Below are 25,692 nucleotides of genomic sequence, written 5' to 3' on the forward strand. Positions count from 1 at the left end.
TAAAATTCAAATGCCTTTTTTTTACCCCCCGTGTGAAATTTTCACTCCCTTCAAGAAATTCCCAAAGAAAACATGGCTTTTTCCTTAAATATTTCCCTAAAATGTTATTTATGGCTTCCTAATGACCTTTAGCTGACCCTAAGAAGTCATTTCACAGGTGGAAAATTGCCTCCAAAAATGGAGTTACTGAAAGAGAGTCAGAATCTCCCAAAAAACAGAATAATTATTATTCGTTGCCTTAATTCCAAGCAGTGAAATAGCTCAAATCATATTTATTCCCACAAAAATGTACTTTTCTGGTGTATTTACTCTGGTAATTCATTTTACGAGCAGAAATCAATACTTTGCCCTTTGGGAGGAGATAATCTGGATATATTTGGGAAGATCCACTGTCCTGTAATAGACCCCATTAAAGTGCTGCTGCCACATTTCAGTGCTGATAGAACAGCGAAAATAATTTAATGGCTCAGGATGGGACAATTTCCATTGGATTTTCCCTCCATCCCAGTAAATTTCTATTAAATATATTTTATATATCTAATTCCTACTGCTCTAATCATGACTTTATTGTCCATTACTTAAATTTCTTACGTTTTCCCCATTTTATTTTGGTCCCATGAAAATAGAATCCATTCCAGCCAGTGAAGATAATTCCTTGTGGGAAACCTGTGGTTGGAAATCTCCTTGTCTCAAATAATTCCATATTGGAGATTCACCAATTCCCAGTCTTTCCTTGCCATTCCAAGTCCATTCCCATTTCCTGCACTGCTCCAGTATTTGACTCTGGGTTGAGCTGTTTGATCTCTGTCATTGTCAGCACTTGGGAAGGGTGACAACAAAAGGCGTCGTAATTTTGGATTTGCCAGATCCTGATATTCCAAATAATTCCTAGGAATTATTGGTGTGCTCTGCTGTGTCCTCATCTGTTCCCAGCTCTCGAGTCACCAACACCCAAAGCTGAGATCCTAGAGGGTCTCATTGGAAACTCGACATATTTTAGGATATTTTAGCTGTGCATCCTAAACAGCAGGAAAAGATGGGATCTTCTCCAGCCTAAGGAAATCATCCCATTGTCATCATTCCCAAAGAATTGCAAATGCCATCAGCAAAGCTTGCTGCTCAGGGCAGAGAATCATGGAATTGTTTGGTTTGGAAGTGACCTCAAAGCTCATCCAGTCCCACATTTTCCACTATCCCAGGCTGCTCCAAGCTCTGTCCAACCTGGCCTTGGATTCCAGGGGCAGCCACAGCTTCTCTGGGAATTCCACCCAAATCCCTCCCCACCCTCACAGGGAAGAATTCCTTCCCGATATCCCATCCACTCCTGCCCTCTGGAAGTTCCTCAGACAAAGGAAATTCTGGATTTTCAGTGTGTTGCCACAGGGCTGGAGAGAAACCCCCCAAGAACTTCCTGTGCTGGTGCAGATCTGATCTGCACCCCCCTGTTTAATTAAGCATTAAAGTCTTCATTAATATTATTTTCATTTGGGGACCTGGCTTTGTAAAAGGAAGAAATTTGTGGAATTTCCCTGCTGTGGGGATAAATGAGATATTGTACATAGAATTAACTTAGAAAGGATTTATAAAGGATTCAGCCAAATTTCCTGAAGCAGGACATAAATAAAAATATTTTTGAGACCTCTCATCGATACCATGAACCTTCACAGAGCTAAACCCACCCCAGAACTCCAAGAACTGTTCTCAAGTGTCTCCAACAGCCGAATATTCCCACAGAAACATCATCAGAAATGTCTTATCAGTGATTTTATCATCAACCAAGATCATTTCTGGATTGATTTTGCTGCTGTTAAACCACGAGGACTCAAATTGGCATCAATAATCACATCAGTACCAACCTTCAATACACACAGCATAAAAAAAGAAGAAATTATTGGTGTTCTGCTCCCACCAGCAGAAAGGATCGAGAGGGTCCTTTTGTATCCCAGCAGTTAAAATCCCATGGGATAATATTTGTAAGGGATTTAAACTTGGATAATCACTGGGGATGATTATGAACACAAATAAACACAAACTCAACAACGATTTCTCCATAAAAACCCATTTAAATGACAAATTCCACGTTAGGCAACAGCACTGTGAATTCCCTGCTCACATTCAGAGCTGAGATTATCCAAAGCCAATGGGAAGGATTGAAAACAACATTTTTTTCCATGTTCCCTTCATTCCAAGTGTTATCTGACAGCCACATCAGCGTTAATGTTTCTCCCCAACCCATCAAATATTTGATTTCTAATTAAGGCCTTTTCATCTCAGTTGGATTTGTCTCCCTCATCTTTAATTATGTTTCCATCCACGCTGCTCAAGAGCAAGGATTTGCATTTTTACATTATATAGAAACCACATTGTAAATATTTATCAGATGGTTCCCACTCTGCTGCTCATGGATTTGGGAATTCAGGCTCGCAGGAAAGAGGGAATGTTCCCCGAATTAACACCCCACTGCTTGTTAGGATTTCACTGCCTCCCACACATGGATTTTCCCTCTTCCTCAACTTCCCATCTCTCCTGCAGGTGCAAAACACACCTGGGAATGTCACAGACACCAGTGGGAAAATGGGATTTTCCTGGGAGACCGAAGAACACAAAAAGGCTGCAGGGAGATTTTGTTCTATTTTAGCACCAAACCTTTATAAATCACTGGGAAAGGTCCCAGCTTTGAAGCTGCCCCATGGGGCAGGAAGGACAAACAAAGTGGAGTTTGGGGCAGAGGAGTTCAATCCTGCCTCTTTTCCCCACTGGATATTTCTGTGGCATCAACTGATGGAGAAAGGGTAGGGAAATAACCATTCCCGGTTGGAAAAGCAGCTTTTGTGTGGTTACACCTCTAAAAAAAACGTTTATTGGTAGGAAGTTGCCTATTGGAGCACTTGGCTCAAGCAAAAAAAAAGGGAATTTTACGAAATCAGTTCCTGCCATTCTCACGAGCATCCCAATGATTTTTAGGACAGGACGGGAGGTCAGGAGTGACAAGGTTGGGGTAAGATCCCCATTGAAGGGCAGCGAGCTGGGAGAGGAGCGGGAGATCCTGGCGCTGTCCGCGGTGCTGAGCGGGCCCGGCCCCGCCGCTGCCCGCGGTGCTGATCGGCCGAGCACCGCCAGCGCTTCCCGGGCGGCTCCCGCTCCTCTCCCGGGCAGCCCAGCAGGGTGGGAGCTGGCCTAGCACATCCTCCTGGACATGGAATTCTTCCCGAGACCCCCCCGGAATGCTGCGCCCAGATCTGGTGTCCCCACGGTGAGAAGGACGTGGAACTGTTGGAGAAAGTCCAGAAGAAGCCATGACGTTGACAAGGGGACTGGAGATCTTCCCCTGTGGAGACAGGCTGGGAAAAGTGGAATTTTTCAGCCTGGAGTCTTCTCCAAACAACTTGTGGAAGTTGTTTGCAGAGCTCAGAGCTCCTTCCAGAATCTGAAGGGGGATACAAGGACAGAGGACAGAGACTTCATTGGGAACTGGAGTGACAGAACAGGGGAATGGCTTCAAGCTGAAGGAATGGAAATTTAGATGGGATACTGGGAAGGAATTGTTCCCTGGGCACAGGGTGGGCACCTCAGGGTGCCCAGAGCAGCTGTGGCTGCCCCTGGATCCCTGGAAATGTCCAAGGCCAGGTGGACATTTCCAGGGAATGGAAAAGGGGCTTGGAGCAGCCTGGGACAGTGGAAGGTGTCCCTGCCATGGCAGGGGTGGGATGAGCTTGAAGGTCCCTTTCAACCCAAACCATTCAGAGATTTTGGAGGAAAGAAGCAGAAACCCATCTAGGAAGGGAAGTTTGGGCACTTTTCTACACAGTAACAAAATTAAAAACATTTTCAAGGAAGAACATTGTTTCAAATCTGTGATACGTCTGTCTTCTGATTTCCTTTTAGCAAGAATTAAGATGCAAAAGGAAAACAAAAGCAAGTGAGGACAACGCAGCTCCAGGCTGTGTGCTCCTCATCCCACAATCTGATCAGTGATCAGATCTTTTCCAGTTAAAACAGTTAAAAACCTGCTTGTACTACACACACACAAACCTTTCTTTGCTACAAAGCAGCAGCCAAACAAGAATTCTCTGTTTCTCATCTCATCCCTCAAGCTCTGACATTCCACCCGTTCCATCAGCTCTCTCCACGGGGAAGGTCCGGGGGAACCCCGTGTTCTACCCACAAACACTCAGAGATGGAGCCATCACCTTCTCCCTACAAATACAGAACTCCTGGATGCCTTTACTGAACCCCCAGACATCCCAAAAACGTCATTTTCCAAACGAGATTCGTGCTGGAGGAGCTCTGGAGCACCCGCGAGCGTCCCTGCACAGGGTACGAGGGACCTCTGCTGGAAGCAGATTCCAGTGGCAGATAAACATTTATATCCTCATCTATTCCTCTAATTAAAGGAACCAAACCCCTTTAATCCATGAGACATCAGTGTCTAACCCAATATTCCAGCCCACTTTATCCTCCTGCTCTCCAGCTCCCAACTAAATATAAAGCAGTGCCCTCAGGAATATTTTATTAAATTCTGTCAAGCACTGTGTCCCAAAATAAACCTGCTGGAACCAGCTTCACTTTGGGCCTGGATCAACACCTGGATCAACACTTGAAAGTGCCAAATTATCCCCAAAATTCCATGATCAGGGTTTTTATCATGGAAAAGCTGTTTGATCAGTGCCTTGGGCTTTACGAGATTAAAATCGCTCCAACTTTGCAACTGAAGGTAGAATTAAATTTATTCAGCTTACAGAACACCACTGACAATGATTCCCAGATTTTTGTAGGGATTCAGAAGACACCAAATGCTGTCCTGTGAGTGGAAACATCCACTGACAGCAAGGATCCAACCAGCCTGTTCCCTCCTCAGGAGCAGGGAGACACTTCCTGCACCACACACCACACCAGAATTGCTGGAATTCCTGAATTATTCCACGAACTCCAGTCAGTAATTCCTTGTTCTTCCATCACAAAGCTGAAGGCAACATTTCCAGACTCTGTATTTATTTATTTATTGACCTAAAAATCCCGATTCAGAGACAGTCACAGAGCTGTTTGTATTCCAAAAATGGGATCTGTATTTGGGGTTTATTTAGAGTCACCTTAAAAAGAGAAATGCAGCCTCCAGCCACTGGTCGAGCTGGAATATTTATTCCAAAATTTAATTTTGAACCCCTAAATCAACTTCTCAAACTCTTTTTAAACAAGTATAAAAATCAACCAACAAAACAAAACAAAAAATCAGCCAAGAAAACACATTTCATTGCAGGAAAAGCACCACAGTTTGAGGATTTTTTGGGAACACAATATCCTAAACACACAGGACACAAGACCACTTGGAAACACCTTTTTTCCAGCAAGAACACCTCCAAAACCTGCTGAAATCCAGGTCTGATATCCACACTCACACATCCTGATGAGCCTACAAGAACAATCTCTGTCTGGAGGCCATTTGAAACACCCCAAAATCCCTTTTTAACCCATTATCAACCTGCTGAACCCACATCTGAGATTCCACTTATCCCAAACCCCAGAAAAGAAGGCAACAAAGGAAAAAGGAGGAATTGCAGCCGGACTCACGGGGGTGCTGCTGTCGGAGAAGGTGTTCATGCTGACAGACCTGCTCATCTTGCCCGAGGTCGATGACGTTGGGGACGTTGGCGATGTTGGGGACATTGTTGGTGACGTTGGGGATGGGCTGCACAGGTCCTGGCGCTGCAGGTGCTCACGCCACGCTCGCTGGATGCTGAGGGAACAAAGGATTTCAATCCAGATCCCTGGCTCAAAACATTGGGGTTGGGGGGTTCCTGTGTTTAGTTTTCCTGGCTGGATGAGGATCACGTGGAGTTACCTCTGTAGGGTTTGTATAAGGCACCACTGGGATAATTTAGGGAATTTATTAAGGAGAGTCAGGGAATTCTGTAGTGGTTTGTGTTGGAAAGGATCTTAAAGTTCATCTGGTTCCAAACTCCTTCCACATTCCTCAGAGTCCAACCCAACCCCAAAACCTACGGAAGTGATCTCAGTTGAGGCCATCCAGAAGCCGGAATTACTCCTACATCCCATAATCAAAATAAAAATATCCATTTGTTCATTTAAGGGAATTAACAACCTTCTACTTCCCATCTACATTTCAGATACAACTGGAATTTGAGACCCAGAGAAGTATCATGGAATTATGGAATCCCAGAATGGTTTAGGTTGGAAAATGTCATCTCATTCCATCCTCTGCCATGGGCAGGGACAATTTCCACTATCCCAACCTGGCCTGGAACAATTCCAGCATCCACAAATTCTCTGCAGGCTTAGCTCCTTGTAGGATTTTTAGAGCAATTGAGGGTTTATTCACTGGGATGACAAATATTTCTATTTCTATTTCTATTTCTATTTCTATTTCTATTTCTATTTCTATTTCTATTTCTATTTCTATTTCTATTTCTATTTCTATTTCTATTTCTATTTCTATTTCTATTTCTATTTCTATTTCTATTTCTATTTCTATTTCTATTTCTATTTCTATTTTTTCTATTTCTACTTCTACTTCTATATATTTATATTTATATGTATATGTATATGTATATGTATATGTATATGTATATGTATATGTATATTTATATTTATATTTATATTTATATTTATATGTATTTCTGTTTTAAAGCAGGAGAATAGACTGAGCTTAAGCCATAATTACCCTCCTAGAAAGCTCCCTGAAAATGGATTCTTTTATCTGGCTTTTATTTTCATGACCAAAAGCTTAAAAGACACTGAGTTTTCATTTGAAACTTCATGTCCTTTTAATATCTTAATATTATATTGCATTAATATTTGAATGGGCTGTAAGTGAGGCAGTGTTTGCTGGATGGAGGCGATTCCTCCTCCAGGGCTGGAGGATCCGTGCTGGGAGAGGCTCCAAAAGGAATCCTGGACTCTGATAAAAATGTGGGCAAGTTTTAATTATTTAAAATCAAGGCTTTTAGAATAACTGATCCCAGGAGAAACTCCATAGAATGCAATGTACAGCAAAAATTAAAATTATTCTAGAATTCCAAGGTTGATTTAGGATACGAGGAAGGATTTTTTTCCATGAGGTTGGCGAGGTGGGAGATGCCCCTTCCCTAAAACCACCCCAAGTCAGGCTGACGAGCCCTAATTGAAGCTATCGCTGCTCAGGGTTGGAATAAAAGGTCTTTAAAGATCCCTTCCAACCCGAACATTCCATGATTCGGTGGCATCTGGAAGTTCGGGAGCTCATTCCCAAAATCACCTCATTCCCAGAGCCCCGGGATGCGCATCCCTCCCTTCCCGGCGGTGCACCAGGGGTCAGCACTCCCTGCTTCCCGAGGAAATCCCGATTTTCCCGAGCTTCAGAACTGTGCTGCCCTGCTTCCCGAGGAAATCCCGATTTTCCCGAGCTTCAGAACTGTGCTGCCCTGCTTCCCGAGGAAATCCCGATTTTCCTGAACCTCAGTGCTGTGCTGCCCTGCTTCCCGAGGAAATCCCGATTTTCCCGAGCCTCAGGCAGTGCTGCCCTGCTTCCCAAGGAAATCCCGCTTTTCCCGAACCTCAGAACTGTGCTGCCCTGCTTCCCGAGGAAATCCCGATTTTCCCGAGCCTCAGGCAGTGCTGCCCTGCTTCCCGAGGAAATCCCGATTTTCCTGAGCCATACAGATGTGCTGCCCTGCTTCCCAAGGAAATCCCGCTTTTCCCGAGCCTTAGGGCTGTGCTGCCCTGCTTCCTGAGGAAATCCCGATTTTCCTGAGCCACACAGATGTGCTGCCCTGCTTCCCGAGGAAATCCCGATTTTCCTGAACCTCAGGCTGTGCTGCCCTGCTTCCCGAGGAAATCCCGATTTTCCTGATCCACACAGATGTGCTGCCCTGCTTCCCGAGGAAATCCCGCTTTTCCCGAGCCTCAGGGCTGTGCTGCACACCCAGAGCAGGAATTCTGCACTTCCAGGGCTGCTTTTCTCAGGGGATCCCTGGGAAACTGATGGTGGATGGGAAAAACGCTGCGGAAAAGGCTCTGTGCTGCGCTTCCCTCCTCTGGCTTCTCTGCTCTCATGGGAAAATCCAGCAGATTCCCAAATATTCTTTAGTTACACAGAGGAAATAACAAAATTAGTGCAACACCGATGTTTAACGTTTGCAGCTCAGTTCAAGGGGACTCTGTGTGACTCTGATTCATCCCAGGGGCTCCTGTCCCTCCATCCCTTGTCCCCAATCCCTCTCCAGCTCTCCTGGAGCCCCTTCAGGCTCTGCAAGGTCACAATTTGGTCACCTTGGATCCTTCTCTTCTTTCCAAGCTGAACAATCCCAATTTTCTCAGCTCCACGTGTTTAAACATAGAGAACTTAATTAATTTGCTAATTGGAAGCTGTTTTATGCAGTTACACAGAAATCCAGGATGGATCCAGTAGCTCAGGAATTGGACACCCTCAGCTGTGTTCCAAGACAGACCCAACACTTTTCCTTACTCACATTTTCACTTTGGATTCCAAGGGCTGGAGGTCGATAGGATATTCCTGGATATTATTTTCTTCATCCATAGCGAGCTGATGGCTGTGGGAGAGAAAAGGAAATGAGTTTAATGTGTTCCAGCCTGACATTCCTGAAATCCTATGAAAGAATTCTGGAATCTGGACAAGAACAAACAAGAGCTGCTGATCACAAGGTGTTGCTGTTTTTGAAGAAAGTTATCTGTGCTTTTGTGTCCAGCTCCCACCAAAAAAAATGGGAATTTGGATCCAGTTTTCCAGTGGGAACTTGCTTGAATCCCTGTTTTAAATCTCCCATCTGCCACAGCTCCAGGGACAGGTACAACCAGCAAAGAGCTGCTGTAAATAATAAAAAAAACCCACAACCCTGGCAAATCTAAGAGATATTCCTGCTAAATTAACTTCCATCCATCCCCACGGCCACGCTGGAAAAGCTGGAGAGGGAAATGGAAGGGAACAATGGGAATGCTGGCAGCAAATGAGTTACAGCAGCAAAAGCCACGTGGGGGGTGAAGAATAAATGCTTTGTAATAAATGATGGCTGAGGAATTGCTGCTGGGAAATGATGGCTTGAAGAAAGCAATTTGAAAATGCTGGAATATCCAAATCCAGCATCTGGGAACTGCCTTGGATGGGAGCAGCAGCAGGGATTGAGTGGCAGCTCTTGGCTGGGAAATTTGGGAGATCAGACCCCAAGCTGTGGAGTTGTTTGGAGACTTTAGTGGGCTCTCAATGGTGTCATTGTCAGAAATTGTCCTCCTGTAACTGAAGACAGGGATTGTCTATGGGAGAAAGGAGAAATTTGGGATATTGTCTGTGACAAAGAGGATCCCTCAGCAAAGGTTTCACACCTCAGAAAATCCATTTCACTTTCTCATGGGTGAGATATTTTGGAAAAAGTGCGTTTACCTTTGGAGTGAGTCTTTGCCATCGTTGCCCTGTTCCAGGGTGTGCTGGAGCCTCCTGAGTTCTTCCTGCAAGAACAGAGAGGAAAAAAAATTCAATTTTTTATGGGAAGCCCTTGGAGATTCCCTCTCAGTCTCAAGACAAACGAAGTTTTGAGTCAACCCTGAAACAAAAACAATCCCTCAAGTGCCACCTGTGAGATTTTAAACCTAGAAATCCATAATAATGATAAAGAAACCGATATTTTATTGATAATCCAGCACAAGATTGAAAGGAAATATCAGAGCTACAAAAAATAATGCACAGAGTAAAAGAGGGAAGTTTTCTTTCCCATCCTGGAAAGAAATTCTTTGATTCCAGAGATGATCTTGGGAAAAGCACCAGCTCCTGCTTCCAGAAACTTTGTTCTGCAATCAAAACCTATTCAGGCTCTTAATCAAGAGATTTCCAGCCTGCACCAGTTCCTGTTCCAGCAGCAGAGGTGGCACCAGGGTAATGTGGCAGATGAGGAGCTGGGAATCCCCACATCCCTGGCAATTCCCAGGAAAAAAACATCCCTGGAGTTCAGCACAGAGGTTTGGCTTAAAAAATGGAATTTTTGGGAGGCACAGCTCAGTTGAGAGATAACCACACAACCTTTCCTTCTCCTGCATTTTCCCTCTGGCAGTTTTTCCAGCCTCCTCCAGAGCTGGGTACAGTAATTTAGAATGTGAAAACAATTTGCAGTTGACTTTATCCATAGCTCAGGGTGCCAAAAGCTGCCTGACTTCCATAAATCACTCCTGGTGTTTGACATCATTTTCTATTAACCCCGGGGTGAAGACTGAACACAGAGCAAAAAAGCAAAAGCCCAAATTGGTTGTGACGTTTTTGACTATTCTGAATTAAACATGGCTGGGCAGAGCCTCTAAAAGCCGGGATAAAAGCGGCTCTGGAAGGGCACAGCGAAGTTTGCATAATTGGGAAGAGGAGGAGACAGGAAATCGATCCTAATTCCAGTTGGGCGTCATTAAGCGTGGGATATTGATCCGTGCTCCTGGCAGCGGGATTGATGGAGCTGCCCGTGGTGCTGAGCACATGGAAAAGGGGTGGGAAAGGGGTTGGATGCTGCAGGGGCACCGAGGGGACAGCGACACCCCCAGCGCCACATCCCACCCGGAGCGAGCCGCCTGCAATCTCCAGGGAATTAAACTGGGAGGGATCCACGCTCCGGTTGGAACTCAGGATGAGTTATGGTGACTCTCACTGCCCGGATAAAACAAATGTGTTTTGAAACTTCCTGGGCTCTTCTTTTCCCTCCTTCAGCTGGATCCAGATGTGGACAGGGATTGGGCAGCTCCAGACATGGAGACACTGAGGGAAAAAAAATCCAGGGAAGCTTGAGGAGCACATTCAGAGCAATCTGAAGTGTCTTTTCCTAGTCCTTAACGTGCTCATTCCATTTATCCATCAATTATTTTTCAGCCTGAGCATACCCAGCACCCTGGGGTTTGTTAATTTTATGTTTTTTCATATTTTTTAAATTGCTTTAATTGCACGACACACTTGAGTCTGGGTTACTTTGGAGAGGAGGATGAGGAGATTGGAACGCAGGAGGGGTAAATTCCAGCACGGCAGGGAGGGGGAGGCAGGGGGAAATCTCACATGACAGATCCATTTCTGAATTCCCAGGGGAGGGATTTTCCCCAGAAAAAGCAGGAAACTCTTTTTATAGCTCCTGAGCCTGATAATTTTAGTGACAACAACAGAGGAGTGTTTGAAAACAGAAAGGAAATCTATTAATCCAATTTTCAGCTTTTCAGCATGGGAGAATGTCTGTAATTCTCCCAAAAGAGGGATGAAGTTTGGGAATCAGAAGGTTCCTGTAAAAAATAACAATCCCATCTATGAACAAATATTATTCCTACATTATTTTCTTCCTGGGATTTTAGGAGGAAACCTGAGGAGCCTGGGGGGGTGGAGGAGAATCAGGGGAGACCTTGTGGCTCTGCACAACTCCCTGACAGGAGGGGACAGCCAGATTGGGATTGGGATTGGGATTGGGATCTGCTCCCAGGGAACAGGAGGAGAGGGAACAGCCTCAGGCTGGGCCAGGGGAGGCTCAGGCTGGAATCAGCAGGAATTTTATCATGGAAAGGGCGGTCAGGCCTCGGAACTGCCCAGGGAGGCTTGGAGTCCCCATCTTTGGAGGTGTCCAAGGAACTCCTGGATGTGGCACTCAGGGACAAGGTGGGATTGGGCACTGGTTGGATGCTGGAGGGCTTTTGATGATCCCGGGATTCTGTGCACAAACCACAGCACTGGAGAGAAGGAAATCCTGCCAAGCTTTCCAGGTGAAGCGAGCACAGATGGAAGGAGGAGGCTCCGGAGCTGCTGAGGAGCGAAATCTCCGCTCTCAGACGCCGCCGATGGCTCCGAGGATGTTTTTGATTGCGGGCGGTTGCTCGGCAACCTCATCCCGTGTGCAGCAGTGCCACTCTTCACCTGGAGCAGGGAAACACCGGGATGGCTCCACACAAACATTGGGATGGCACCACATGAACACCAGGATGGCTCCTCAGGAACAAACATCAGGATGGCTCCACACAAACACCAGGGTGGCTCCTCCCAAACCTGAGCAGGGCCAGGGAACAACGACAGCATCGAGCCACGAGTGCTCCTCCTCAAGTTGTGTCTCTGGTGCCCAGCAGCAGGAAAAGCCAAGGAAACTCAGCCGCAGGTGGAACTCATCTCTCCTCCTCCTCCTTCCCACCAAACCAGTCTGGAATTCCATGGCATGAGACTGCCCCAGTGCCCATGGGGTGAGGAGATGCTGCTCATGTTGGAGGCTGGTGGGGCTGGGAACTCCAAGGAAGCCTTGGAACACACACTGGAGTTCATCCCAGTTCTGGCTCTGTTTTCCCAATCCTGGATCTCTTTTCCCAATCCTATTTAACACAACCAAACCTAAGCAGGCTTCGAGTGGCAGCTGAAGCAGAAGCGTTTTGAACTGGCATCTTAAATCCCATCTCATTCCATCACCTGCCACGAGCAGAGACACTTCCATGGACTGGGATGCTCCTGCTGATCTGACACAGGGATTGGGATGCACAGGACCCTTAAAATCAACCCAGAGCTAAAATAACAAACGTTTTCCCCTTGGAGGTCACACCCCAAAGTCAAAGCAGAACCACGGCACCGTTCCCAGGGTTTTTCACTCCTCAGTTATCCCATTCCCATTCCCACAGCTGCCTCGTGTGCTGCGGGAAGCGCTGGGCGTGGAGCTCAGAGCAGGTTCTGGATGTTTGACTGACAGAATCCCCCAGCATCCAACAGGGCTTTGGGATAAAGGGCATCCCAGGAAAACCCGAAATGCAAACAAAAAAACACAGCACAGGAAGCCCTGAGATGGAAACCGGTCTCATTCAATCTGGGAAAGCAAAGAGCTCCACTTGGTATGAATAATTCACAAACAGCCTCAGACAAATGATCTCAGGTCTAGGAGGAAATGGGAAAACCTCTGGAGGCTGCAGCTCTTTTTATTCCTGCCTGGTTCCTGCTGAATGCTGTTTTCTCTGGGGTTATTTTTCACTCTTAAAAAAAAATAAATTAAATATATATATATGTATATCTAAACAGTTAGCCTGGATGTTCAGAGAACACAGCAGACCCCAGAGAAATCTTTTCATTTTATGTTCATCTCTGGCTGGTAAATAATTCATTAACAGGGATCACACAATGGGGGGGAAAATTAAAAATCGGCAAATTAGTTTTCATTTGTTGACGTTAATTATTTAGTGTTCTTCCCTTTTATTAGAGAAAACACAGAGGGGGATTAGTCTTGTTCTGGCACTCTGAGTTTGCTCCCCAGACAGCTCCCAAATCAACATTGCTGTGCCTGATTCTGTGGAAAATCCATGGGAATGTGACTCCAGTGCTGAGATGCTGGGACAGAGCTGGATTTCTGAATTCCAAAGAAACATTTGGATATTTTTCAACAGCACTTCGGAAAAAAATAGGCAGGTGGGGCTTTATTTCTCGATATCACCCCAGCCATGGCATCTATGGAGCTCCCATTAATTAATCTTCCTGAGCTCAGCCACAGACATCCAAAATTCCCATCAACCTCGTTCCAATAAAGAAATATCCCGATATTTAACGGGATATTTAACGGGCAGTGGAAATGGAATTGTCTCTGGAGCAGTTTGCTTTGGATTTGGCAGCCTTGCTGCCCTGAAGAGCAAGAGGCAGGAGAGGTTAATCACAAACGCTGGAGGCAAACTAAAACTGAGCTTTGCTTCCCAAATCTCCAGTTCTCCCTAATTCTGCTCCTCAGCTCACAGGAGCTGCCAGGAGAACTCGTTCAACATCACATCCAATTTTTCTTCCTTCTGATTTCAGTGGCTGCTCCATCCTGAAAAGCTGGAAAAGCTTTGATTCCTCCCAGCTTTTCTACCCAGGCAGCCACACAACTCCCAGCCTCAACACTGATTTTTTCTGGAATATTCTCCAAGTGAAACCTGCCGCTCATTTATATAAGTATGTATAAAATAATAAAAAAAAAATAAATATTAGAACCCCAGCTGGTTTTCTGGGAATCCCCATTATGACCAAAAGATACCGATTTAAAGTTTTTTAGCAAGTTTCTGAGACATGGAACTGCTCTTGGTGCTGCTCAGCTGAGAGCAAATAATCCAGGGAAGTTTGATTCTTCAATCCCAGAGCCAAATTCCTGTTTTTCTGCAGCAGCTGGTCCTGCCCCATGGAATTTCTTTTCTGGGAAATGTGAAGGTGACCCCAGGACCTGCAGCATCCTCAGATAATTCAGTCAGATGGGGTCAGCCTGTAATGAACTGAGTGAAACAATATTGCCTTGATTGGGTTGTTAATTCTGCCCTCCCTGGCTGAGGATTTTTGTGCATCTTTACAGAGGGAAGAGACCTTTTCCCAGTCCCAGTTTCCTGCAGACACACACATCCCTGGGAGGATTTCAAAGACACATCCACCAGGACAGGAAATTAAAGGTCTCAACTCCCAGACATCACAAGATCAGATCAAAAAGCAAATCAAATCCCAGAGCTCACAAACAAAACCTGGGATAATGCAAGGAGGCCCTGGCTATGGGAAGGGGGTGGAATTACATCGGCTTTGTTGCCCTTCCAGGACCTTGCTCCAAACTAAAGCAAAATGCTGCATAATTATTCAGAGCAAAAGGAGCCCCAAAAATTATGAGAACCCCCCTTCCCTCAGTGTCTGCTCTCCCTGCAGTCTGTGCTGGGAAAGAGCCTCTGCTCTGGGTTTCCAAGGCTAAAACTGAATTTGAATAAAGAGTAACCACAAAAGCTTTCCTTTGAAATGTCTCCATCCTCCCTCCATCCAAGGGGCAGAAAGGACAGAAACTCAATTCACCAGAGCTTTGAACTTTTCTGTCATCCAAAAGCAAGGCAGAGCCCTTGGGCTCCCCCATGGCAGCATCTCACTGATTAAATCTCTTTTTTTCCAGCTGCTTTTAGAACACCTTTAATTTTCAAAGTTCACAATGACACCAAAGACCTTTCACAGCCGAGCCTTAGAATGAAACGTCCCATTTTTGCCAGGTTTAACGCTACAGGAATGTCAGGAACACCACTGAAACAACACACAAGCACTGCCAAGCTGCACCGAGGTCACAGGAGTGAACTTTATCAACTGAAAAGCGGCAGAAAAGGTCAAACGGGCACAGGGAGTGCATCCCTGTGGATTCCGTGTGTGCGTGGAGGGGTGAGGGGGAAGCTGGAAGGAAATGTTCTGGAAATGTTCTGTTGGAAATGCTTTAATGCTGTGCAGCTGCAGCATTCACGGGAGGGATCTGTCACAATCTGCTTTAAAAAAAAAAAAGATACAAATGTTGGTGCTGGGTGTTCTCCTGCTGCCTTTGTCAGGGATTGCTGGGGCTGGTGAAGGTCAAATCAAGGGAAAGGCTTTCCAGGGAGATCAGCTCTGGCTGTGGGAAGGAAAGGAAGGAAAGGGCAGGTGGGTGATGATGATCTCTGAGCCAGGAGAATCTCCTGGGGATGGTGCAGAGGTGCTTTGGCTGCCCAGGTGTTGGGCTGTGCTCCTGTCACAGGAAGGAATTCCAGCGCTCCCATCTCTGTGCTGGGCTCACCAGTGGGACACTGAGCTGGGATGGGGAATTTGAAGTGCATGGTTCTCCATCCCATGTGAAACATTAACACCAACATAAACCACGAGCCTGACATTTAGGGGTTAATCCCAGGAATATCACCTGGCTCCCTGGTTCAGTGATCTCTTCCTTGTTGGAAAACCAAATTCATGGACAGAAGAAACCAACAGAAAACATCAAAGCAGCAGGACTGTGAAGCTGTGCCATCCCAATCCGAGGAACTCCTGAGAGCCAGACTCTCCTGCTGGAGAATCCCAGGATAGTTTGGGTTGGGAAGGATCTTAAAGCCCATCCAATTCCACCCAGGACACCTTCCCCTATCCCAGCGTGCTCCAAGCCCCATCCAGCCTGGCCTTGGAAACTTCCAGAGATCCAGGGGCAGCCCCAGCTGCTCTGGGAATTCCATCCCAGCCCCTCCCCAGCCTCCCAGCCAGGAATTCCTTCCCAATATTCCATGGAAAGAGGAAAAGCACTCCCAGCTTAGCAATGAGGACGGTGAGCAAAAATAAACCAGCACTGAAGCGTTTCTTCCTTCATCACAGAAATAATTAGGAATACACCGGCTTGTGTGATGCTTTTTAAACGGGATTTCGTGCTGCTTGTGGGAATACAATTCCATGGCAATCGTTTATCCTGGGAAGTCAGCTCAGTGGGGTTACAGCGTGCCAAGTTGAAATGGGAACCATTTGTTTTCTGTCTGCATTGCAGCACGAGCTGGAGGGGTTTTTATGGAGCATCCCTGACAGCCTCCAACTGTTATTTTTCCAAATTAACGCCGTGCCTATGGAGTTAATGGGAGTGCAGGCAGCGAGGGGTCTCTCCACAGCCCTGGCATCGTGCTCAGGATTCTTTGCAGGAGCAGAGAATAAAATGTGACAAAGCTTTCTGTAATTACTGCTCTGCCTCGCCGATGTCACAGAACCAACAAAGGACACGGTGCCGCCACCGCTGCTGCTCCCCCAGAATGAGGGCACAGAAAGGGCTCCATGGACACGAGAAAGCCACGAGGTTTTCTGTTTGTGAGGGTGTGGAGAACCAAGGTCTGCCTTTCCAGGGACTTCCACAAGGCCTTGTCCCCACCAACAGCGGTTTCTGGAGAGGGCTCTGCAGAGTTTTACCTGAGGACATCCTGGGGGCACAAGGAAAGGCAATTCCTGCTCATAAAGAGAGGGATTGCCCAGAAAATTGACCCCAGGAGGTGATGTGACCCCACGGGAGGTCTGGCTTTGAGAGAGGAGGAGTCACACAAGTCTGTTCTGATGGAAAATATAAAATCCTGGAATATCCTCAGCTGGAAGGGACACGGGGGTTATCCAGTCCAGCCCCTGGCCCTGCACAGACACCCCAACAATCCCACCCTGCAGTGTTGTCCCACAGCTCCTGGAGCAGCTTTGGGAATGTGCCCGTTCATTCCCTGGGGAGCCTGGGCGGTGCCCAGCACCCTCTGGGGGAAGAACCTTTCCCTGAGATTCAGCACTGGAGAGGCAGCAAATCCTGCATCCTTCAACCTCTCCAATTTCCCATTGATTACAGAAATATTCCATGGTGGATGGCTCCGGGATTTATCCCATTCCCCAAAATTTCCTGGCCACATCTCCTCTCTCAGCCTCAGCCTTTCCTTGCTGATCCCTGCCCACCTCCAGCTCTGGATGTGCCACCCTTCCCTTGGGCTCCTCCTTTCCCTCCTAACCTGCATTTTATCCATCTTGACAAAGAATTCTTCCAGCTCCAAAGCAGCTTTAAACAATTATTTTATCCCTACTTTATTAATCTGGCTCCTACAGAACAGCGGCTTTGCCACTGGACTGGAGCAGGGGAACCAATTTTCTGGGAGCAGCTTGTTTTCATTCCATCAGCTCTCCCTTCCCAATGATCCCTCATCCCTTGCCTTGCCCCAACAGATTTTTGCATGCAGAACTTTTTCCAGATGGCAGGTTCAGTGCAGACAGCAATTTGCATAATTTAAATCTGCTTCCTGGCATAAATTATAGCACAACACACCACGGGCTTTGATTTCCAGCTCCTCACAGCCAGGCCTGGGCAGTGCCCAGGAATTGCAGCTGACTCTGGAAAAGCCTGGCTCAGCCACAGCACAGGGAAGAGTTGAAATCAGAAATATTTCCTCATGGAAATAATAATTCCCAGGGGAATGTGCTCCAAACAGCACCATTGCACTGAACTCCAGCAGCTCAGCGGCTGCTCTGGGGTGAGGAGGTCAAGGAAAGCTCCTGGTGACGAAATTGGATTTTCCCACCAGGACAAACACAACCTTGGGGGTGTTCCAAGAAGGCTGAAATGAATCCATGGTCAGTGAATCTCTTTTTCCTGACTTCCCAGTCCCCAGAAGCCGGGAGAGGGCTGGAATCGCCTCTTTGGGATTCACAGCACACACATTGATCCCAACGTGCGCGGTCACTTGGGATGCAGCCCCTCCCAAAAATGAATCATTCACCTTCCTGAGGCTCCAGTTTATCCCAAACACAAGTTTGTGTCCCAAAATACACCCAGGAGCCACTGAGAGATGGAAGCACTCAGAGCAGAAATGTGCTGGCAAACATGGAATGCAAACGGATCCCTCTCCCAGAGAACTCCGCAACAGAAGCCTGAATCCTAAAATAATCCCACTAAAACAGAGACATTCCCCATTAAAACAGACATTCCCCATTGAAACACAGACATTCCACACTAAAACAGACATTCCCCACTCAAACACAGACATTCCCCACTCAAACACAGACATTCCCCACTCAAAGACAGACATTCCCCATTAAAACAGACATTCCTCACTAAAACAGACATTCCCCACTAAAACACAGGCATTCCCCATTAAAAAACAGACATTTCCCACTAAGACACAGACATTGCCAGATGTTAAATTCCTTAATTCCTTAATTCTGTTGTTTGTGGGGCTGGGACAGGCTCCACAAGTCTGAGGCCACCTCATCCCCAGGCAGGGAATTCCTCCATCCCCTCATGAAGTGACCATGAAATTCCATGCAATTAATTCCGTATTTTCAATTAAAATTTGCCTTGGAATACTCCCAGTGCAATTCCTTCCCCCCAGCCCACTGTGGATGTGTTTGCTCTGTCCTGATGGTGAATTCCCATCAACTTTCTGCCAGGGAAAAACCCCAGAGGTTCCTCAGTGGGAATCACATCCATCACCCTCAGGACTCTGCTCCACTTTTAATTACAGCACTCAGGATCCTTCCTTCAAATCCTAAACCCGAGGAGAAAGGAGCTTTTCATTTGCACATCATCCATGAAATTCCCTTCTCCAGTGGCTTCCATTCCCTGCTGTTCTCTGGACTAAAGGAGAGATTCCCCCTCTTTCCCTTTTCCATGGAAGATGGCTTTGCCCAAAGCCACCATCACTTTAAAATCAGTTGTAAATGGATAATTCAGTTTGTTTTGCCTGGGATATATTGCAGTTTGAATACGGGTTTAATTTTAATTGTACCCAATTTGGGTCTTTATTTTTAGGTGTAGGCAGATCCCGTTTTTGTGAGAACTTTGGGATGAGGAGTTTAACACAAACCAGCTGCTGAAATGCTGACCTAAAATAATCCTGAGGGGAGCTTTTAGGCTGAGCTTAAACCCCACCAGCATTCCCAGATTCCTCTGGCATCTCTCCCTTTGCGAGTGGACATTTTCCATCAGGATTCCAATCAATGGCCACCACAACAACGTCGCTTTCCGATGGAAAATTCCCGTCAGGCACTGCTGGGAATCATCGGATTCCTCAGGGAGAGAAGGAAGGGGACGGGATAAAAGCTTGGGATGTTTTCTGGACAGGGAAAACAAGACAGGAGATGATTTAAAATCACCCTGAATTTCAGGCACCTGGAAAAATGGAACGCTCCACACTTCTCATTCAGTTATTAGCACATAAAAACCACTTTAAATGCTTGATAATTGAAGGAATTTAAAGGATTAACAAGAAATTAATTAATAAAAGACCCTCGTCCATGTCTTTCTGAAAGCAGCCGCTCCACATTGTTTTAAAAGGCACCAAGTTGAACATTCTCCAACTGCTTTTTAATAAATGTAAATAATATTCCAAAGCAGGGACGAAATGCCAGCAGTTGAGGGGTGGCTGAGCCATCCATGGCATGTAAATGAATTCCCTGCCTGGATATCAGGATGTGGATGTGCAGCCTTCAGGAATTAAATGAGCTCAACTTGCACAGCTTGAAAAGAGCTTCCCAGAGCTCCCAAAAATCCCTTTAATTATTTATGTGGGAAAAGCAGAGGAGCAGCAAGGGGAAAGAGTTGCAGGTGACACCAGGATTCAGTGAAACCTGACAGAAAATGCTGAATTTTGGTGAAATTGAGGGCAAATAAATTAATCATGAACAAGGGAAATGCAAAAAACACCGGGGGATGTAATTGGATTTACACACAAAGCTAATGGCAGCATTCCTGCAGCTGGGAGAGCAGATCCAGCTTCCTTCAGCACGAATCACGGAATTATTGAAGGTGGGAAAGGGTATTCTGGAATCCAACAGAATGGGAAATCATCTCCCATTCCTGAGGGATGGCAGCTCTTTATTCCCAACAGCTCAGCCTGGATCACCCAGTGGGGCTCACTGGCCCAGTTCAGTGTCAGATTTGTTCTCAAATTCCCACTTTTCCACACTTCTCCTGTTTCCACTCTGGAATCAGCTCTGTTTCCACTCCCTTGACATCCCTTTGAATGAGGGATCTGCCCGGTTCAGTCTCCAGATCTCACAGAGAAAGAGCTGAGAATTCCTTTTCCTCGTGGATATTTTCTCTGGTTTTCCCTCAAAACCACTCTTGAACCCTTCAAAGGCTCTGACCTGGCTAAATGGAAATGTTCCCACATCAAGATCCTGCTGAAAACTCGGGATGAGCAGCCCAAACTCCAGTAAAACACCGGATTAAGATCCATGTTTCAGGAGACATTTCCATGTTTTCTCTGGGTGATTTTACTCTCTGGAGTTCCATTCTGCATTTCCTCTCTGTATTTACACCCTGTAGTTACTCATCCCACCTGTTGTAGAGGAGTGAGTTGGAACTCAGGTCCCAGCCCTGAAATCTGGGATGACACCTGGAAGTGTCCCACTTCTCCTGCCCACCTGAATCCAGGATGCTGCTCTCAGGTTTTCCAGCTGCAGAAAATATGGAATATTGGCTTTGCTGTGTTTTCCCAGCTGGAACCAGGACACTGAGAGCCACAGGTCTCTAAAAGCCCCCCTGAAACAGGAAAACTTCCCCCTCAGAGAGCTCATCCCAAGCAGTTTGTCATTGATTCCTGTGTTTTCTTTGGCATCCAGGGTAATTGCTGGAATTACAAACATTCCCTGGTGTTTGATCTCTTCCCTGTATTTCAGGTCTGTACAAGCTTCTGCACACAAAGCCAGGCTTTAGCCCTTGGGCACATAAAGAGTCTCCCTGGTTTTATTGGGATTCCAGGAATCCCCAAACTGCCAGAGCAGGAACCTGCAGGAGCCTCGTGACAGAAAATCTGAGTTTTAAGAGATTCAAAGCAGGGAAAGGACTCCCAATTCTGTCTGTGCCTTGGAATTCTCAGGAAAAGCAGGGGACAAAAGTATTGGACACAATTCCAGAGGTTTGACAGGGCTGCATTGGGATCATGAAGTGAATCCCAGCACCTACAGCTCAGGGAAATTCTTCTGGATTTATTTTAATTAAAAGACTCGTCTAGAGCTTCTCCAACCTTTTGGGAAGCTGAAAAACTTGAACCAGCAAAGGCAATCCAAATAAATTCAGCTCCAGGTAAGGCAGATATTCCTAATGCAACCTTTTTTACCCTGTGCACTTTAACAAATGAGTTTCCAGTGTTGGACAAGTTGTCCTGGAAAACAGAGAATCTTGGATTAATTCCAGCTTGGGAGAAATGAGAATTCAATATTTGCTGATTTTCAGCCACCCACTCTGGAACCCGGAGCTGCAGAGGATCCATCAATCCCAAAGTGTTCAGCCTCCTCCTCCCGTGAGGAATGGGATGTGCAGGATGGATCCTCACCCGAGGGTCTCCTCCCTACCCTTGGAATTCCTGAGGAACATTCCCAATTCCCTGCGTTTCCTCCCACCTCTCCCTGTTTTATTTCCACCCTCTGGTGTTTATATGACTCCCATCCATCACATCCCCATGGGTAACCTTGGAATGAGGTTTGGAAATCCTCGAGGGCTGTGTGTGCCCAGTGCAGAGGGGATGGAGTTTGGGATGGAAGGAACCACCCTATGGAATCTGCTCCTGAGGGAATCTCCGCTCCAAGGTGCTGGGAAGGGATCCTGGATGCCCAATCCAGCCAGCTCTGCTACAGCTGCTCCGGCAGGAGCGCCAAAAACCCCCGATCAATCCGGCCCCGAGGAATTATCCCGGTCCTCCGCCAGAGCCCGGATCGGTCCCGCAGCATTCCCGGGATGATTTCATCGGGATCCAGCCCCGAGCCGGCAGCGCCGGGAGCTTTTCCATGTTGACAAACAGCTGAACTCCTGGAGCCCTGAATCGATCCAGCGGCAATTCCAGGAGCTGAAATCCCTGCGGAATTCCCAGGCTCAGAGCCTCGGGCTGTTCCCCCCGGGAAGCGCAGCCACGTTTTTCCCCAGGAATTGCACAGCCAAAAGAATAAAAGGCTGTTTTGGTAAAAACCAGAGTGAAATCCAGGGAAATTCTGCCACAGCGGCTCAGAATCCCTGAGAATCCTCAGGCATCTTTTCCAAGCGCTGTTTGGAATTGTTATCACCCGGAGATGATTCCCCGCTTCCCGAGCACGGAGCCTTCCATTCCCTTCATAAACTTACACACGTCAGGAATCCTCTCCAGCCTCCCCGGATCCCAAATTCCTTAAGGAATTCTGTCTGCGCATCCCACAGCGAGTCCCATCCGCGTCCCGGCGGGCATCCCACACCCCCTGCATCCCTTCCCTGGATTATTCCCGAGGGAGCTGCACCGGAGGGAGGTTTATTCAGGAATTCAATCCCTTACCAGCCGCATGCTGAAGTTTCCCAGGAAAGGGAGGCAGGAATGCGGCTCCTCCCGGCGCTGTGGAATAGCCGGAATAGACGGGGAAGCTGCAAACCTTGGAGTTGAGCTCACTCTGAAGGCACCAGAAAATCCTCAAAGAGAGAGGGGAAAAACCGGGAAGAGGCAGATCGGGAGCTGCCAGCCCGCAGGCAGCGAGATGAGAAACTTGTGGCACGGCTCCAGCGCAGGGATGGATCCGCTGGAATTCCCAGCCATGGGAATGAGCCAAACTTGCATTTACGGGAGGCTCTGATCCCTGCAAGGAGCGATTTCCAGGGAATCCAGCGGGGAGCGACGCTGGCTCCAAAAGGGAATGGCGGGGTGGGCGTGTGCAGCTCACAGAAACACGGCAATCCCATAGTCTCATTCCTATATCCTATGCTGGATATTCTATATTCTCATTTCTATATTCTATTTTCTGTACTGTGTATTCTATATTCTCATTTCTATATTCTATGTTGTATATTCTATATTCTCATTTCTATACTCTATTTTCTATGCTGTATATTTTCGTTTATATATTCTATTTTCTGTACTGTGTATTCTATATTCTCATTTATATATTCTACTTTATATGTTGTATATTCTATATTCTCATTTCTATTTTCTATATTCTATTTTCTGTACTTTGTATTCTATATTCTCATTTCTATATTCAATATTCCATATTTTACTTTATATACTCTATTTTCTACCTTTTATTTTATCGATTCTATATTCTATTTTTTACTGGTTTATATTTTATATTATACATTATATACTATATATTATATGATATTATATATCATATCTCATATATCATATATCTATTATATATTATATATTATATATTACATATTACATATAATATGTTATGCTATCTATTATATGTTATATGTTATATATATTTTATCTTATATCTTATATTTTATATTATATATTATACCTTTTATATTATTTTATATATTATATTTATAAACCCAGGTGCCAGCACAAACTCCAAAGAGTTCATTCCATCACCTTCTCGATGGGAATTTTATTATCCACAATTCCAATCCCAATTCTGCATCCCAGTGGCCTCACTGGGGTTTATGATGCTCTTCAGGCTCATCAACAAATTCTTTAAGGGTTTTTTTCCCTAATATTGCCAAAAATCCATTTTCCAGGGGTAATTCCAAGGATTTCCAGCACGTGGTAAAGTGTCAGTGCTCTGAGCCTAATGAAATGAAAATAAATCATTTTCCTAATGAAAGGAAAATAAATAATTATCCAAAATAGTCATAATTTCCCATTTTTCTTAGGCCAAAAGACTCTGGAAGGCTCAGACCAACAACCCTTGGTGCTCCAAACTCCAGTTTTCCATGGAATTATTTGGTCTCCTGAGCTGCAGCCCCTCTTCCTCACCTCTCCCTGCAGGAAAACCCTCTCAGCCCTTCCCAGGAGCCGGGGTTGTCCTTCCCTGTGCTCCTGGAGCTGATCCCAGGATCCCAGGATCTGATGGATGGCCTTGGGCACATGGAACAAGAGAGGAGAGAGAGAAGGACACACAGAGCTCTGCCTGGGAAAGCAGGATCTGGACATGTTCCTCTATCAATTCCCACTGGAATAATGAGAATAATTAGCACTGGAATAATAATCTGGAATAATGAGCACTCCCTGCCCAACCAATGGCTTTTAAAGCAGCCAAAATCCAGGAGCTCCTGCATTCCCAGAGCTGCCTGGGAACAGCCTCAAACCCAGGAATTAAATCAGGAATGAAATCCACAAAGCTAAAGGGATCATTTTCCTCTCTGATCAGTGGGATCTGGGACTGTGAGGAGATCTCAGAGCTGCACTAAATCCCCACCCAGCCCCCACATTCCATCCATGGAATTGCAGCAGCCCAGGATGGTTTCATCAGGATTTTTCTGGAGGATCAATTCCCGTCTGCTGGACTTGACCACGGATTTGCTGTGATCTGGAATGGGATGCTCCAGCCAACCCCCACGTCCATCCATGGCATTTCAGAAGGGCTGGGATGGTTTAACCAGAATTTTCCAGAAATTCCCATCTGCTGGATTTAACCAAGGATTTGTTGTGTTTTAGGAGCTGTGGGGATTTGGCTCTCAGTGCTTGGTCAGGGGTGGGGTGGGGTGATCCAGACAGAGCAGGGAGATCCCTCTGGAGCAGGGAGATCCCTGTGGAGCAAGGTGATCCTTCTGGAGCAGGACAATCCCTCTGGAATGGGATGATCCCTGTGGAGCAGGATGGTCCATCTGGAACAGGATGATCCCTCTGGAGCAGGATGGTCCCTCTGGAACAGGATGATCCCTCTGGAGCAGGATGATCCCTCTGGAGCAGGACAATCCCTCTGGAATGGGATGATCCCTGTGGAGCAGGATGGTCCATCTGGAACAGGATGATCCCTCTGGAGCAGGATGGTCCCTCTGGAACAGGATGATCCCTCTGGAGCAGGATGATCCCTGTGGAGCAAGGTGATCCTTCTGGAGCAGGACAATCCCTCTGGAGCAGGATGATCCCTCTGGAGCACGATGATCCCTCTGGAGCAGGATGATCCCTCTGGAGCAAGGTGATCCATGTGGAACAGGGAGCTCCATCCAGCCCACGATGCCCCTGAACATTCCCAGCTCCCGGTCACATCCCAGCCCTGTTCTCCAGGGCACAGCTGCTCCTGAGCCCCGTCTGTCCCCTGTCAAAGCATCAGGGGCAGTTTTAGGCCAGTCCTTGTGTGTCCTCAGGCCAGGCCTAAGCTCTTCATGCTCCATCAGGACGTGCTGGGGGCGTTGTGCCACCCACCCTCACCAAACCAAGCCCAAGAGTTGAGTTGTTCAAGGCTTGTGACTAAAACTGGGCCTAGCGAGGGGTCTGCCACTAAAACCTGCTTTCCTGACTGAACCCAGGATAAAACTGCCCCTATAAACAATGAATCATTCATGGAGATCAGCTCCAGGATTTGCAGCTCCACGCTCCCGGAATGCCAATGGGGAGGAAGATCCGAGCTGGCTCCCTCTGCTCCCATCTGCCCTCCCCGGGGAGCTCATTAGTGTGGAAACACCTGCTGGAGGTTCCCATCAATCTCAGGCTGCCTCTCCTGGGGATTCCCACTCCTGGAGGGCTCCCACGGCCTCCCCAAATTTCAAGGAACAGATTCCCAGATATTTAAGGATG

The 25,692-nt window shown here is 46.6% G+C and overlaps 1 protein-coding gene across 1 annotated transcript; it reads right to left on the reverse strand.

Moving 5' to 3' along the window:
* Positions 1–1,591: 1,591 nt before the first annotated feature.
* On the reverse strand, positions 1,592–22,515 carry IQCJ (IQ motif containing J). The gene is made up of 5 exons (XM_058843438.1): positions 22,507–22,515; positions 9,392–9,456; positions 8,466–8,546; positions 5,569–5,734; positions 1,592–1,639 (listed from the first exon to the last, which is right to left on the reverse strand). The coding sequence occupies exons 1-5, from the start codon at positions 22,513–22,515 to the stop codon at positions 1,592–1,594; spliced, it is 369 nt and encodes a 122-aa protein (XP_058699421.1).
* Positions 22,516–25,692: the final 3,177 nt, after the last annotated feature.

Source organism: Poecile atricapillus, chromosome 8, assembly GCF_030490865.1.
Source record: "Poecile atricapillus isolate bPoeAtr1 chromosome 8, bPoeAtr1.hap1, whole genome shotgun sequence".
NCBI classification, from domain to species: domain Eukaryota; kingdom Metazoa; phylum Chordata; class Aves; order Passeriformes; family Paridae; genus Poecile; species Poecile atricapillus.